Here is a 17,777-nt window from a genome sequence, read left to right as displayed (position 1 = left end):
CCCTGAGCTTTGTTCGTGTTTCCACACAATGACCCTCAGCAGCCACCCACTGCTTCCTGTCTCAGCTAACAATAGACAGTTTGACTTTCCATAGCGCTTACCAAGCAAAATGCCCTGTCAGAGTCAATTAATATTAATGCCAATGTACTGTATTTCATTCTGCTGAAACATATGTTCTGGGACTATGTGTATACAGTCAACCAAGCATAGATAAATATAGAAATCTATACAGAATGAAACAGCACTACATTGTTTCAATTGCCATGCAGTGTAAAAATAAAACTGCCACAAGCCGCAAATATGTCTATAAGATTATGTGCAATATATTTCTCTATGATCTATTTAGGATAATACCAAACAAAACAGAGTGTCCAATGACTAATCAGCATAATATATCCCAATTAATACAATTAATAATAATAATGAAGACAATAAGATAAGATAACATAAGATAAGATATTCATTTATTATTCCTGCAGTGGGGAAATTTACAGTGTACAGCAGCAAAGGGGATATATAGTGCAAAAAACAAGAAGCATCAGCTAACACAGTAAAAAAAGAGCTAAACAAAGTGTTACAAAATATGAACCATTTAAATAGAAGAAAGTATAAAAATAGGGGCAGTAGATACAGTATTGACAATAAACAGACTATTAACAAATTCGACCTGAAAATATCAGGTTATTATAATAATAATAATCATAATATTAATTATAAGTGTTATTATTATTATCATTATTATTGATAAGAAGTTTTATTTAATTATAGAAGTATTATTACTGTAACAATAATTCAATACAGCTGTACAGTACACATGGCAGAACTTAATAATAGCCTACCATATTAGGCTATAACCATATCCGGTGTGGTGCATTCAGCTATCAGTTATCGCGATTTAAAAGTAATATGAAGACTAAAAGTTGGTCCATGAAAATGATATTGCACAGAAATGAAATTCCACCTGAAAATATTGGTTATTATATTATATATAATAATAATAATCATAATATTAATTATAAGTATTATTATTATTATTATTATTATTATCATTATTATTGATAAGAAGTTTTATGTAATTATAGAAGTATTATTACTGTAACAATATTTCAATACAGCTGTACAGTATGGCAGAACTTAATAATAGCCTACCATATTAGGCTATAACCATATCCGGTCTGCTGCATTCAGCTATTAAAAGTAATTTGTAGACTAAAAGTTGGTCTATGAAAAATCTCCTCTGCAATTTAAGCTGTGTACACATTTAGGGCAGTTATCTTTTTTTTGTATTAGTCTTTTTAGTCGTTTTGTGCGGTTCTTATGTGCCTTTATGTGTCGAGGGACTCCTCCATCAGCACCGCTCCTCTCTCCTGTCCAGGCATCTCACTGGAGGAGGCAGTGCCAGCGAGCATCTGTCACGTGACTCGACCTCCACCAATGGCATCGTGGCAGTCTAACTTTTGTGATAAGGGGAAGCGCAGTAAAGCACGAGAGGACCAAAGGAGTTTCACTCTGAGATCTTTAATGGTCATCATCACACACGCTTTACTGGCCCTACTGTTGGCTAATTTTTTTTTTAAAAAACAGCATTATTATTATTATAGACGGTGACCATCCGGATCTGTAGGCTATTGGTCTTTTTTTTTTCTTTAATTGTGTTCTCCTCAGCAGCCCATGCAAGGCTGCAGCAACACCTCCAGGTTCTAAGAATCAGACAATCATCACTGACTGGCTGCTGTGCTCATGTTGGGAGACAAGGCTCACGGTAAGTCTGTCTACTATTCTACTAGTCTGTGTTGTGCATTCACAGCTTGCATATATCCATGATAGATAGGACTTTTTCTTTTGTTCGAGTCAAGAAAAGCAATTTAAACCCACTACATTCAGATAAAGGCCTAAATGTTGAAACAAAGGCTCAATGGCCTGAACCTAATAACTTCCAGGGCATGCAGAGATCCATGCTGTTTAATTATTGAGATGAATAATTGTCTGATAAAAAAGAAATGACAGCATTTTCTTTTTTCCTTTTTTTTTTTATAGCCAAACACAGTTTTAGCCCTATTATAGAACGGCAAGTAACTGAACCAACAGCCCAACAGAATGGCACTTTTAAAGTATGTGAAAAAAAGAATTCAAAATTAAAGTGATACCATAAATTGTGAAATGTTAATTTGAAAACAACATAATCTTTGATAACATCTGATAACAATTTTGCAAAAAATAAATAGGAAATAATACAATATAATAAAAGTATAACTTAAAACGCTATGACTGGTTCTACTACAGTATAATCTCTGAAATAAATAAATAATAATAGTTAATAATAGTAATAGCTTAAGGATGTAAAAACACGCGTATAATAATAATAATAATAATAATAATAATAATAATAATAATAATAAAAATAATAATAATAATAATCTTTCAAGATTTGTTTATGTGGTGCTGATGGCGCGAGACCCCCCTATAGCTTGCGTGCAGCCCAGGACTGTTTCACGCGGGGCGAGATGCGCCTCTATATTTCGCGGCCTGCACATCAAACGGCCGCTGATCATTGCGCCCTATTCAGTTCAATTCAACTCTTTATTCTAACAGCCTATATGGCTTGTTGACGGCAGCGGTATAACACCATATATTTCGCAGCTGTCGCCTACAGAGAGGCCGTTACCTCGCTGCGTCCTGCGGGACAACGAGAAGAGTTGAGCTCCACAGCATGAAGGATCTGCCAATGCTGCTTCCTCCGTCATATTCATCGCTGTGTAGGCTAAACGTTATAGGCGACTGACTGAGTGATTCATTTAACTTCACTTTTTTTTACACTCACCGATAAAGGTAAGGTGTAAATCTGTCACCTGTCAGGTCGGTGCCATATTATCAGGCAACATCCGCTTCCACAGAGTATAGTCGCTAGAAATAAAACATATTTAAACAAGATACATGACGTGTTCTAATGTGGAGGATTCAGTGGAGGTTAAATTTCACTTAAGCTTATTTTACTGTGGGGATAGTTTGACACCGTAATAAAAAAATCTATAGGAATATATTTGGAGCGGCTTTAAATTGATTGATGGAAATTACCATTTATCAGTGGTATATCGGTGCTTATTCGAGTGGTTTAAACGTCCTTTTTAAATAGTTGTATCTGTTTTATAGGCTATGATGACAGGCCTAGAAATATTTTGGGCAACTTACGTGAGCTTTGATATTTTATTTTATATATATATATATATATATATATATATATATATCATTTAATAATAAATTATAATATAATCAATTTTTACATTATATTATAATACATAAATGATAAGTAAATTATTTGTAATAATAAATCATAATTTTTTTATTAGGCCTATTACTATAATAATGATTATAATTTCGATCAGATAAACACAGATAAAAACATTTTTTAATAAGAAATATAAAAGCTTATTTTTTTCTCTAAAAATGGTTTCTTATTTTTATCCCAGATGAAATATCATTAAATGTGAAAAACAACAACTGGGCAGCACTGAAACTATAGTCAACTAGTCGACTGCGTTAAAATTAATGCAAATTACTAGTTTAAAGAAGAAAAAAACAGACGGCAAATTATTATGTTTGCATAATAAAATAATATTGTGACATCACGCTCTTCAAACTGGCGTCTGTCTATCTGAAACACGGACACATTAAATGCACATTTACTGTTTAGGATTCGCTTTTTTTTTAATTTTCGTATTTCTCTTTATAAATTACCGACAATAGATTGTTCATGCTATATATTGCATTGTCCGCTTAATTCGTGTGCCGTGTTGACTTTGGGTGTTGCTTGTGTCTGTGTGTGTGTGTGTGTGTGAGTGGATGCCACGTGTGTGTACCAGGTGTCACGCTGAAGGTTATGGAATACACATATGATGATGACTTGGAAGAGCTGTGTCCTGTGTGTGGAGACAAAGTGTCCGGATACCACTACGGTCTGCTCACCTGCGAGAGCTGCAAGGTAACACATGGGACCTTCAACACAAATTATAAAAAACATTCTCACCAAACCTTAAACGAATCCAATTACACATTACTGATAGTCCGAAACACCAAAAACCTAAAAAATAGTGTTTTATTTAAAAATATTTCTTTCTATTCTAAATGCGTTTTATCCTTCAGGCTACTTAAAAGAAAAACGCACTACATTTTGGCTGCTTCCCTGAGCACTTGCTTTAACGCACAATATGCCATTATCGAGTATTAATGTATCCAATACAATTATTGGATCATTTGTAATTTTGTAATTGTTGAGGATGCATCCTAAAATGTTTAATACCACGTATAATATTGTCTCCACCGCTGTTTTCTAACGTGTTTCTGTTCCTCAGGGCTTCTTCAAGAGGACAGTGCAGAACAACAAGAGGTACACATGTGCGGAAAACCAGGAGTGTAAAATAGACAAAACCCAGAGGAAGAGATGTCCTTTCTGTCGCTTCCAAAAGTGCCTCAACGTCGGGATGCGGCTAGAAGGTACACTTTACAACCCGTTATTACAATAGATTAGTTCACCATAATAATAATAATAATAATACTACTAATAATAATAATAATGTTATCACTAGGTTTATGTTATTATTCTGGAAAAAAAATAAAATCATAGGGATTTAAATTTTTGCCATTGTTGCACATTCCTCATTGTGCATTTCAAGGTATTTTAATTCCATCAATAATTCAAATAATATAACTATGCACTTATTGTTTTTGTGTATTCATTTTAAAAGTAATTTTACAATTGTATCATATGAATACTATTATTAAAACCCTTGAAATATCTTGTGATTTGTGGGTAGGGTGGCTCTCATGTTGTTTCCTATATACACATCGGATGGGATTAATTCCCTGACAGCAATGCAGGAAAGCACCTGCTTCCGTAGCAGAAAAAAAGGACACATTCTTGACTTACTGATAAAACCCCAGAGACTCCCCTGTTTTAAATCAAAAGCTCTATTTAGACTACTAAGAAGGAGTAGAGCATGCGCAGGCTCTGGGGGATTCTTCTCAGCCCTAAAAAGGGAAGTATACATGACCAACATGTCTGTTATTTACTCTTGTAAGGGATAGTTGGGGATACTGATGAAATGCAAGTTATGATTTTTCTCTCTGCTGTTAAAGTTCAATGCTCATCAAGGAGTCTTTTTTTTCCAAAGGGGGATCTTGGCAAGTGCATGAAAATTACAGCAGAGTCCCTGTTTCATCTGTAAATCTGTTTTTCACCTCTTGTCTCTTGTGTGACAGCGGTGCGCGCAGACCGCATGCGTGGGGGGAGGAATAAATTTGGCCCCATGTACAAGAGAGACAGGGCCTTGAAGCAGCAGAAGAAGGCTTTGATACGATCCAACGGGTTCAAGCTGGAGAGCGCGGCTCCTCCGCTGGCCTCTCCTCTGCAGGCCGACTACGGCTTCACCGGCACCCTGCACAGCCTACCCACCATCTCCAAAAGTCTGCTCCCATCCACCCCGAGCTCCATCACCCCCACAGACTACGAGGCCAACCTCTATGGACCCCCGTCCCTGGGCATGGCCATGCAGTCCCACGTGCCCCTCGCCGCTCAGTACCAGTACACGGCCTTCCCTGGCAGGGCGATCAAAGCCGAGTGTCCCGACTACACCAGCTCCCCCGAGTCTCTGACAGGATACCCCTACCCAGACATGTACCCCTCGGCCTCGCCACAGCCGCCCAGCCTGCCGCCGCTGGTGCTGGAGCTGCTGCGCTGCGATCCGGACGAGCTGGTGGTGCAGAACAAGATCGTGGCTCACCTGCAGCAGGAGCAGAACGGCCGGGGCCGGCTGGACAAGCCCAGCACCTTCAGCCTCATGTGTCGCATGGCAGACCAGACTCTCTTCTCCATAGTGGAGTGGGCCAGGAGCTGTATCTTCTTCAAGGAGCTCAGGGTGAGTACCCTTCGTCCTATCCATCACGGTCACATAGGCACACATGCTGCACACACACTCCAGATGGTGGAGGATAATGTCACATTTCACAGATGCACTCCACAATTACTTTTGTGCCGCAGTCTTTAGGCCAACATTACAACACAGCTTTGGTTTGTCTACACTTCCATTAACCTTGTTTTATATACATTCTCACACAATCCATAAATGTTTGTATTATATCCTACAAAAACAGTCATATTTTTTGTGACATTTTTGTGGCATTACAACAGAATTCTGTTTTTGTCAAATAAGAATTAAATTACTGCCACACTCCCAGATCTGAATTCTGGCATGTCTGTACCAACACAGACATGGTTATCCATCAAAAATAATTAGTGTTGCTCATTTATGCTGCAGAGAAGATAGAGGGAAACAAGTTACACACAAATGAAGTGTTGCACGGAAAGATGAGGACAACACAGAGCTGTGGCTCTGCACTGAATCCTCTCTGATTTGTCTGTTTGTTTCGTTCTGTTTGTTATTTCCTTTCACATTCTTTTTTATCACTATTTCTCCTCCTAACCTTGAGACATCTGTGGTCCTAATTTCAGGAATAAACATGTTGTGAAGAAATGTTTCAATAAATCAACTGGTGTCAGGAGTCAAAAATTAGAAAGCTTTCTCCCTGAGCCAGTCTGCTCAGACTACAACAGACCAAATTACTCTGATTAGTCGTGATGTCCATAATCATAACTGTAATTGACCTGCCAATCATAATGTGTGTCCATCTGTTTAGGAATTTACGAATCAAAACTAAAATTTGAAATTCAAAAATGACCAAAACCCAGAAGTGTCCCCTCCCAAAGAGCAGTGAACAAGCGCTCACTGTTGTACCTTTTGAATACCTTCTCCCATCAAATGTGGAAAAAACAAAAACAAGCTACTGAAGAGAAAAAAAAATAAACATTCAAGTCAGCCTTTATTGTAGTAATTCACAGTAGTCTCATTTAAGGCCTCAAATTGTATGAACATGTGAAACTTGGGTGAATCCATCAATACAATTGATCCAATCCAATCAAATGCGCAAGCGTGCAATAAGAAGGCCGTTTTGCTTTTTGTAAATATGCTACGCTCAGAGCTAGTGACAGAATTCAAATTGATAAAGACTGCTTATGGTGGGTGGGAGGGGAGGTGGATGGGTAAAAATTCAGGACTTTCAACAAAGGACACCAGTGTTTTGTTTTACAAGTTATTTTAGTGACATTTGTGATGTGTTTTTCGTACTTTTCGTACTATGTATTGTACTTAGTTTACGTTCTTATTTTAGGCCCAACCATGACGTTTTTCTTAAACCTAACTAAATGGTTTTGTTGCCTAAACCTAAGTGAGTGTTTTTTTTGCCCGTGACAATGACACGCTATCCTTTTGTGGACTAACCCGTTCTCACTCCCAACTCCTCGCCGTTTGGTTAAGTGCATCAGAAACCAATGTACGAAGGCAGCCTTTAGCAACAGCATGTGAAGAACCGAGCTTTCAACTAACTCCAATGTAAACCTACCCACGGCATTATTTGACGGTCTGGGCAAGTGACATAGTATTAATAACAAACACAAGACTTTCAACCAGGAAACCGGTGTTCGTGTCCCATGTGAAACTAAAAGTAACGTTGACTTATTTTGTCGTCAGTCTTTAGTCACATGACTCGTCGGTATCGACAGTCCCGTGAGTCCTGTGAGTCGCTAGTCAATGACGTTAACGTCAACCACAATCGTTTCCTAAACCTACTCTAAGCGGTTGTGTTGCCTAAACCTAACTAACTTCCTGTGAAAACAGAAGTTTATTTTGAAAGGACACTATGCATGTAACAAGCGTATATTGACACGCCATCCCTGGTCTGTCCAAAAGTAAAGCAAGAGGGGTACCCCGTGCATCGGTCTCCGATGCTGTGGGGCACTGACGGTATTTGACGAGTTGGGAGTGAGAATGTGTTGGGTGGACAGGCGGCTCTATTACACGCTTTGGCGTGGTACTGGGTTGCTACTTATGAAAAGCTGACTTGAAAAGGGATGTATCATGCTCATTTTCAGGTTCATACTTGTATTTTGGGTTTCTATCAGAATATGTTTACATGCTTTAACGTTCAAAAACACATTATTGTTCTCATACTGTATATGTGTACTGAATATAAATGTATTCACCCTCTGTCTGCAACACTCCGTTTTAAGCGCCTGTCTCTTTAAGCCCCCCTCCCCAAAAATCCCACTCTGCTCTGATTGGCTTGCGAGAAAAATATGGTGCACCTTTGCAAAGATAGTTCTCAAGCCGCGGGCGGTATATTCTAATGAGCCTGCATGTCATGTCATGACATAGGAAGGGGAGCCAAATCTGAATGGCTTGTTGAATCACAGGTTTTCTGATCTAAGCAGCCCACAAAAAAACTGACTGGGTGGTCTTATTTCACAGTTTGTGGGTTGGTACACACTCCAGATACCCAAATGTATGTGCACAAGCACTGAAAAAAAGTTACTTTTTTTCCACGATATGTCCCCTTTAATGGTTGTTTTTAAACGGCAGCTACAGCTGATGTTCTGTTTGCCATTGTGCATGTCCATCACTATAATAATCAGAAGCTTTAGCGAGGATTACATCTTGTTCTTCCTTTATTCCTGTTTAATATTTTCTGTTTGTTACTTTTTCTTTTACAATACAAAATGTTAATGGCACAAACATAACAAAAACATGACTACATAACATTTGCTTTGCTAAAAAGGAATACGAAAGGCTGTTTTAAAACTTGTTTTAGGTCTGTATTACGGTTCACAAGCTTACATGCCTGTAATACATGGATGCATTCAAAGTTGATGACTCATACACCCACAATTCACTCTCCTGCAATCCACTCAGAATGGACTCGCAGCTTACTGTAGGAGCACACACGACACAGTTGGCAACTCCTGATTTTTGTATTTTAAAGATTATTTGAGACTAGAGAGCTGCTTGAGGTATTAATGTAAATGTAATATCAGATTTGACATTTGTCAAAATGAATGTTCACTGTGATGGACTGGCCTACCGAAGTCTTTGCAAGTGGATTTTCATACATGAAATAATGACTGGAGACCAGAAGGGAAAAAAATGTGGTCTGCTTCAGAATAATACTGGAGAGTATACTGTTCATGATTTTAACTAAAACAGTCCCTATTTATTTTATGATTTTGCTCTGCAGGAAGAGAAGCAAAAGATTAATGGGTTATAAATTATAAATACTTACAAAGCTTTATGAAATAACACATATTAGACAACAACACAACTCAACAAACAACAACACAAAACACAAAGCTTTCATCCAGGAGACTGCTGTCCGTGTCCGTTAAGTTTCACTTCCTCGATACACTCAGCTGTACGTTTGTGTCCTGTGTTCACAACGCTCAGTTTCATTTTCACAGTACAAACGTAGTTGTTTTTAAGGGATAGTTTGGGTGTTTTGAAGTGAGGTTGTAGGAGGTATTTATCCATAGTTGGTGTAATACTTACAGCAGATGACGGTCGACGTGCCCCCAACATAAAAAAAAAGACAAGAGCACCGGCACCGGAGAAAATGAAATATAGTGCTGTGGACGGGGACGACAGAAAAAAACATATTTTTTGCCACTTAAAGGAAAGGCTCACCTAAAAAAAATTATATCTGTTTAAGTGTACGCTATATTTTTAATATTTTCTGACGGTGAACTGAACTGAAAGTGAAATGTATCTATACGGTTTTTGCCATCTAAGCCTGCTGGCTTTGGAAGGAGCATAGACACAAGTTTCACTTTATGTTCAGTTCCCTGTCAGAGAGGAGAAGGAAAGAAAAAGCTGTGAAAATATTCTGAATATAGCGTAAACTTAAAGGGACTAAAAGGGATTGATTTTTTTAGGTGAGTCTTTCTTTTAGGTGGCTAAAATACGTTTTTCTGCCGTACCCGTCCCCAGCACTGTATTGGTTTGCTCCGGTGCTCCTGTCTGTTTCTCGATGCTGGGGGCGCCAAGGGGTCTGACACAACGCGTCAGTATGTGACCAGTTGGGATGAGAAGGTGTTGTATTAGATTATGTTGCATCATAACCATTTACTGTGCTTTTAGGTCATATAAGCTCTGGTGCTCAGTTTTAAAACTATAAGGAAGTAATAAGGAATCCATTGGTACTAACCATGTCATACTAGCTTGTTGTAAAGGAGGTTAAATATAGTGCTCCAAACCTATGCTGAATTTTGGCGAGGAAAAACTGGCATGTCCATTTTCAAAGGGGTCCCTTGACCTCTGACCTCTAGATATGTGAATGAAAATGGGTTTTATGGGTACCCACGAGTCTTCCCTTAACAGAACTGACCACTTTATGATAATCACATGCAGTTTGGGGCAAGTCTTAGTCAAGTCAGCACACTGACACACTGACAGCTGTTGTTGCCTGTTGGGCTGCAGTTTGTCATGTTATGATTGGAGCATATTTTTGAATGCTAAATGCAGTACCTGTGAGGGTTTCTGGACAATATTTATCATTGTTTTGTGTTGTTAATTGATTTCCAATAATAAATATCTACATACATTTGCATAAAGCAAGCATATTTGCACACTCCCATGTTGATAAGAGTATTTAATACTTGACAAATCTCAATTTAAGGTACATTTTGAACTGATAAAAGATGTGCTATTAATTTGCGATTAATCGCAATTAACTATGGACAATCATGCGATTAATCGCGATTCAATATTTCATCTAATATTGACACATAAACATGCGACTGTGTTCAATGGACATGTACAAAAATAAATGTTTGTACTTTCTTCCTTATTTCCATTCATGGCAACCGTCGCGGATAATGCAGCATAATCTTGAATGTAATGATGTCGCAGCTCTGAAAATATGAATGCTGCGGTGGAATACTTTCAGCCTTGTAAGGGCAATTCTTCCTGTCTGGTGTTTCCTCGGTGCTGAACAGTAGCTGTCGACACACAGACACATCTGGGAATAATGATAGGACATACATCAGTGTCCCACTCCATCGTCTCCAGCACTGTGATTGTGCCACGGACACACTGTTGGACAGTGCAGATGATTGAGTAACAGAGTCCCATGCTGGAGGAATCAATACTGTTGTTGCTGTTAACTGTGCCGCTGCTGACAGTATGGCTGAATACGCCTACTGCTCCGAGTGAAAATGGAGGATTATAATTATTTTCTGACAAATCAGGCCGGTTACACAACAATAAAGAAAACCTTCCTCTGCGAGTCATGATACAATGTGCTGACAAACAAACATCTGTCGACAAGCCATGGTCAGACTGATTCAACCAATTAACAAAAGGTTGATTCTGGCCTTGGTGAGATTTGGTGAGATTCCTCCCAGTCTTTTCATCAAATCGAGTTTATTTACTGAGGTACAGCCGGAGCAGGTCTGCTCCTTTCCTGCTTCACTCATTCACTTGTGTCATTCCCAGGCTTGGATATGGGGTCTTCTACTGCTGGTTACATACTCACAATCTGTTTATAACCCCATTTGGCAGTACTCTTCGCACCTGGGATTTCTATTTAGCTAGAAACTATAATAAGCAGACCTTGATCAACAGAGCTGGATCACTTGTCAGTGTTTCAAATTCCTACAACGCATGTAAAGCTTCTTCTGGTTTCTTACCATGTGGGATTCTCTGCTTGTCACATTAAAGGGTTGGTTCACCCAAAATTACAAAAAAAGCAGCACATATGTTGTGGAAACAAGAGAATTGCATAATTGATTTTATCAATATCAATGCTCTGTTGTTCAATGCTATTTTGTTGTCATGTGTGGACGACCAGTAGACTTCAGCTGAATTAGTGCAGGCTGTTCTCATACACAATTTGTAGCTATACCTACGAAAAGTAATGCTCTAGAATCTGATAAATCGAATGTAATCAATTTGTAATCCACGTACTCGTGATCCAGGACAGGTGATTTAAGTAACACTATTTCCGTAGCTATTCTTGCACAAACGTTGACTTATTTGTTGAACTTCCGTACTTAAAGGACCCGTGTGTAATTAGGGGGATAATAAGGCATCAACGCAAATTTATTTAAATTCCACTGTAATTTCTTTATTGCATTAACGCAACTTGCGATTTTTAGGTTGTAGCAGCTCAGTTTTAAAGCTAGAGTGAAGATACTGGTATCATATGAAACTAGAAAAAACCTAAGGAATCCATTGGTACCATGTCATACTAGTTTTTCAGGAAGGAGGCTTAATAACGCTCCAAACTTAAGATAAAGTTTGGTGAGTAAAAACTGGCATTGCCATTTTCAAAGGGGTCCCTTGACCTCTGACCTCAGACATACCCACTTTATGATAGTCACATACAGTTTTGGGGCAAGTCATAGTCAAGTCAGCACACTGACAAACTGACAGCTGTTGTTGCCTGTTGGGCTGCAGTTTGACATGTTATGATTAGAGCATATTTTTTTAATGCTAAATGCTGTACCTGTGAGGGTTTCTGCATAATATTTGTCATTGTTTTGTGTTGTCGATTGATTTCCAATAATAAATATACAAACATTTGCATAAAGCAGCATATTTGAGTATTAAATACTTGACAAATCTCCTTTTAAGGTACATTTTGAACTATATTAACTATTAACTATATTAACTATATTATAATTAATCATGGTTAACTATGGACAAACATGCGATTAATTGCGATTAAATATTTGAATCGATTGACAGCCCTAATAAGTATATTTTCTTTAGTGTATAATCACCTGAAAATGAGAATCGTTGTTTTTGTTACCTTGGAATGAGCTGTTTATATCTCCATGGAGTCTGCCATGTTGCACCGCCATGATTCAACAGTAGCCCAGAACGGACAAACCAAACACTGATAACTTTTCCTGCTTGGGCCAAAGTCGATAACGTTACTCGCTGCCATCGCCGCCGCTTTCTCTCTCTTGCTTCACCACTCACTTTTCACGTACACACACATGCATGCAATCTGCAACCTCACCGCTAGATAACGGCAGATCCTACACACTGCTCCTTTAAGTAACACCAATTCCGGACTTATTTTAACTCAAACCACAATCTTTTTCCAAACCTAACCAAGTAGTTTTGATGCCTAAACACGGCAGGGACTTGGCGTTGCTGGACATTTGTATGAAATTGCACGAAATATAACAAAATAACTTTTCGTAGGATATTATACGAACCATTGTATGAGGATACAATAATAATTAATAATAATAATAATGTGAACACAGTATCTCCGTTTCTCCACATAGCACACTGTCAAAGCTTCCCTTCTTCAGTAGGACGTAATTCCTGTAAAAACAGTTGACACTGTGTTAGGATATCTCCGATGGATATCTCAGACTCAGACATTTTTGTTATTTGCATGAACCTTTTAACTGGATAATTTACTCACACTACACCAATAAATACAGCAAAGTAATCTGGTACAATAAATAAGCGTTTGGCATTTTGTGTTCCTTAATGATCTGTTAAATAAATGGAACTGATTTTACAACATTTTATCTGCTCTCACTGTCCAAATACCAAACCCAAAGTATGAAAATGACTAAAGGTGATGATTGAATTCTTAGTTTCTGAGAACATCCAGAAAGATGTGCTTTTTTTGCTGTTACTTTTGTACCTTCCTTGTCACAGAAACAAAGAGCACATTGTGGTGCTGAGGATATTTGTTGTATCTTCTCAGACTAACAACAACAAGGTATCTTTATACTGCCTGTATTCGTTAGAGGGATACTTGGCTGAAATGCAACCCCTGAATTACTGATACAGGAGAGAAGCGCAACGGTTGCTCATCTTTCATTATCACGAAATTGTTACATAAACATACTAATACATATAAACATATTAACACATTTCTGTGGAATCCTCACCAGAATATACAGATTATACGTTTGTCAACTTGTTTCCATTTGTTTTGACATTCTCTGTCAAAAACACCCACTGTCCCTGTTTTCATTTGAGAAATCCCTCGGTGCGTTAAAACATACATTTCATGCATGTTACAGCCTTGTCATCATGTTGTTTAATGCACAAAAGTGGAACCTCGCTCAGATGCCGTCTCAGTGGGTCCCTTTACCATCTTAATGCATTCATTCTCACCAGCCCTGTCTCCTAAAAATCATGTTTCCCATACAACGAAACTGCTTTGTGAATTACGTTTTTAGGGAAAAGTATTTTGTCGCAGTTGTTACGTTTGTTCTTGACGTATCACAAATAAATTTTTAATGATAGTCCATGGAAGTTCACTCAGGGAAGGGTTCGGGTGGTGGATCAGTCAAACAAACACAGGACTTTCACCCACAGGAGACCACTGTTTGTGTCCTGTGTGAAACCAGAAGTAAATTTTGACTCATTTTAATTTACTTCCGTAGCTTAAATAACGAAACAAACATAGTCCGTTTAAGCCAAACCATGATGTTTTTTTTTTTATTACAACTGTGGGAATTATATAGTATCTGTAAAGGGGAGACTCGTGGGTACCCATAGAACCCGTTTTCATTCACATATCTTGAGGTCAGACGTCAAGGGACCCTTTTGAAAATGGCCATGTCAGTTTTTCCGACCAAAATTTAGCATAGCTAGTTTCATAAAATACCAGTATCTTCACTCTAGCTTTAAAACTGAGCCCACTACAACCTAAAAATCACAAGTTGCGTTTATGCGTTAAAGAAATTAGTGACGTTAAAATAAATGTACGTTAAAAAGTTATGGTAAATGGTAAATGGACTTGCATTTATAGAGCGCTTTTCTAGTCTTTCGACCACCATAAGTGCTTCACACTACATGTCAGCATTCACCCATTGATACACATTCAATCATTCGTTATGAGTAATTACTAATAATACAGTACCCATTTTAAATTGCTGTATTTGTTCTGATAGGCTTACTTAATGATTTTACTGTGCATTGTGAGTTACTTATAAGAAAAAAAGTCTCAGATACCAGAAAATATAAATATAAATTCAGGTTAATATTCCTTCAGAGATAGTAAAAACTCCGACTCTCTTATTTCAAAATAAAGGGATCTTTTCATTTGATGAAATGGCCGCATATTGTGAAAAAAAGGTCACATCCACAGTTTCCCAGTTTTCCACTTAATTTTTTGTAATATGACTAATAACAGTTAGTAATAGTTTTTCTAACCGTAACAACTGTGCAGCCTTATTTTGCCTCCTCGGAGCCTTGTGTTATACACATCTGATGTATTTCTGCTGACAGTCAGACCACTCTTATGTACGGTGGAAAACCAAACATGGACAGTGAGAACAAAGCTGTTCATGTTTCGCGGAGAAAGCCTTACACACTGAAAGAGCTGGGCTGGATAATGACATTCCATGCAGGCGATAACAGGGAAATGTCCGCTCTCCACTGCTCTGCTCTCGCTGCGCTCGTCTACATTGTTGCTGAATTGTGAGCAGAATGGAAGCTATTGATTTGTGCAGTTCCCCAGGGGCGGTGTTCTTCGTGTTCCATTCACCTGTTGAACATGGAAGATGTTGTTGAGGAAGTGCACACAATGAACATCATAAATGTTCAGCTACTAAAGGCAGCATACGGTAGACATTCAAATGTGTTTTTCTGCCGCTCAACCGCACAGGTTTGTTGATGAGGTGCAGCACAAATTAAGTTTATTTTGAGTCTGTCTATGTGCTGGCTGGTTTGCCTATAGTTTGTTCTTAGGCTACCAGAGTATGTTGTGTTGTGTATTAGACTATTTAAAGCAGTTCACTACAGCTATGCACAGATTTTTCATCTCAAAACATTTATACTGAACATTGACACGGGTCTCTCCAGGGCGAGGAGCCTCACTACAGCACACCGAACATTTCTCCCACTGGCAACACAGCTAGACAGCGAGGGGACACTTCTTGTGCATGATTTAAAAACTACAAATCCCACTCAGTGCACATGTTTAGCCTTGATCAACAATTCCTCAAAATATAAAGAATTGGTTTGATTGGCAAGTGTAAGTATATGACAATGTCTTCTCCGGTACTGTATTCCCACTGCAAGCAATTTAAATCCAGAAATGGTTCTTCTTGATCTTGTTGCAGACAGGGTCGCTACTTTTCTTTTTTCTTTTTTTTTTTTACCAGAATTGATTTTTTAAGGTTTATACTAATATAATATATTGTGTGCTAATGCCAGACATTTTTACTGATATGAAATGTCCATAACAACATTAGCATGTGTTGCTCATAATGGAATACTATCTAACATGTCTCTGTGATGAAATGCAAAATGCTGCCAATACAGAGTTCAGTTATTTGGAATAATAATTTAATATAAAAATGCAATTCATAGGTTTTTGTTTTGTTTTTTAAAGGTCAACACTGGCCTCTCACCCGTAAACATAACAAGCAAATGGAATAAAGGGTGATGGGAAATAAAAAAAAAAGAAACAATGTGAACCTTAAAAAACACCCTCTTTATCATGATCGTCTCTGGTAGCTCTTCCTCAACACAGTCGTCAGAAAAAGGATGTTGGTATTGTACGTTTCTGCAAACCACGGATATGTTGAATGTCGATGTTTTTTAACCAAAAATACGTTTCATATGAGCCTCTAATGCCACGTGGTTAACGTTGTGAAACGATGCTTATAGGTTTAGGCAACAAAACTACTTGGTTAAGTTTAGAAAAAAACATCATGGTTTGTGTTAAAATAATTACGAAACAACATAACAACCGTAACAACCGACCTTAGCGGACTTTCTTACTTAATGTTACGTAACAAACTAGGGCTTTTCTAAGTTAACATGATAATAACGCGTTACCGCAAATTTGTTTTAACGCCACCAATTTCTTTTCACGCATTAACGCAACTTGCAATTTTTAGGTTGTAGCGGGCTCAAAAGAAATGCTAGAGTGAACTTACTGGTATCATATGAAACTAGAAAACCTAAGGAATCTTCTAAAGCTAAATAACGCTAAAAACCCATGCAGTTTTGGGCAAGTCATTGTCAAGTCAGCACACTGAGAGCTGTTGCCTGTTGGGCTTGAGTTTGCCATGTTATGATTTGAGCATATTTTTTATGCTAAATGCAGTACCTGTGAGGGTTTCTGGACAATATTTGTCATTGTTTTGTGTTGTTGATTGATTTCCAATAATAAATATCTTCATACATTTGCATAAAGTAATCATATTTGTCCACTCCCATGTTGATAAGAGTATTAAGTACTTGACAAATCTTCCTGCGAGGTACATTTTGAACAGATACAAAAATGTGCCATTACATGTTTTAATTGATTGACAGCCCCATAACGAACATAACAACGTTACGTAACAAGCATTGAGTCAATGTTTAATTTTGGTTTCACACGGGACACGAACAGCCGTTTCCAGTTTGTTTGACCCATTGGATTTACTCACTTGTTATACTCGCTATTATACCACATAACTTTCAACGGTTGCTTGATATACTACATAACTTGCTCTGACCGAATGCAAAAACAGCCACATTCAACATATTGGTTCGCAGAAATGTACAAAGCCAACATTTTTTCCCGGCGACTGGGCAGTCCTCCTCTATACTGCTGGCCAGCTGACAGCGCTGTCAGCAGCCATACAGTATGTTGACAGGATTACGATGAGCACTTTTTATTCCCGGTGACAATCCCAGAGATTTTGACTTCATGGCTGTGAGATAAAATGTGGCTTCCACAGGTAAAACATGATATTTGACAGGTATATAACCTGATATATATCTGTCTAATCACGCTCTAACATGGACAAACAGAAACGTTGAGAATCCAAAATAAAACCCTTCTCCCCACGTTCAGTGTTTGAGGGTTTTTTCACAGTGACTTTTTTTGGCTGCAGCGGAGTGTCCAACTCCTCTTGAAGAGGA

The 17,777-nt window shown here is 38.1% G+C and overlaps 1 protein-coding gene across 2 annotated transcripts in view; it reads left to right on the top strand.

Moving 5' to 3' along the window:
- The first annotated feature begins 1,491 nt into the window (after nt 1–1,491).
- Nucleotides 1,492–17,777, top strand: part of nr5a1a (nuclear receptor subfamily 5, group A, member 1a) — a 29,047-nt gene continuing 12,761 nt past the window's right edge. The window contains exons 1-4 of one of the 2 annotated variants that reach the window (XM_074637473.1): nt 1,492–1,762; nt 3,861–3,979; nt 4,350–4,491; nt 5,269–5,912. In XM_074637473.1, the coding sequence (XP_074493574.1) occupies nt 1,741–1,762; nt 3,861–3,979; nt 4,350–4,491; nt 5,269–5,912 (927 nt within the window). In that variant the 5' untranslated portion in view covers nt 1,492–1,740. Of the gene's footprint in view, nt 1,763–3,860; nt 3,980–4,349; nt 4,492–5,256; nt 5,913–17,777 lie in introns of both variants that reach the window. The other variant, XM_074637472.1, reaches the window with a different exon arrangement.

Source organism: Sebastes fasciatus, chromosome 6 (assembly GCF_043250625.1).
Source record: "Sebastes fasciatus isolate fSebFas1 chromosome 6, fSebFas1.pri, whole genome shotgun sequence".
Taxonomy (NCBI): domain Eukaryota; kingdom Metazoa; phylum Chordata; class Actinopteri; order Perciformes; family Sebastidae; genus Sebastes; species Sebastes fasciatus.
Note: the sequence above shows the minus strand (reverse complement) of the source record. Positions and strands in the feature narration are given on the sequence as shown.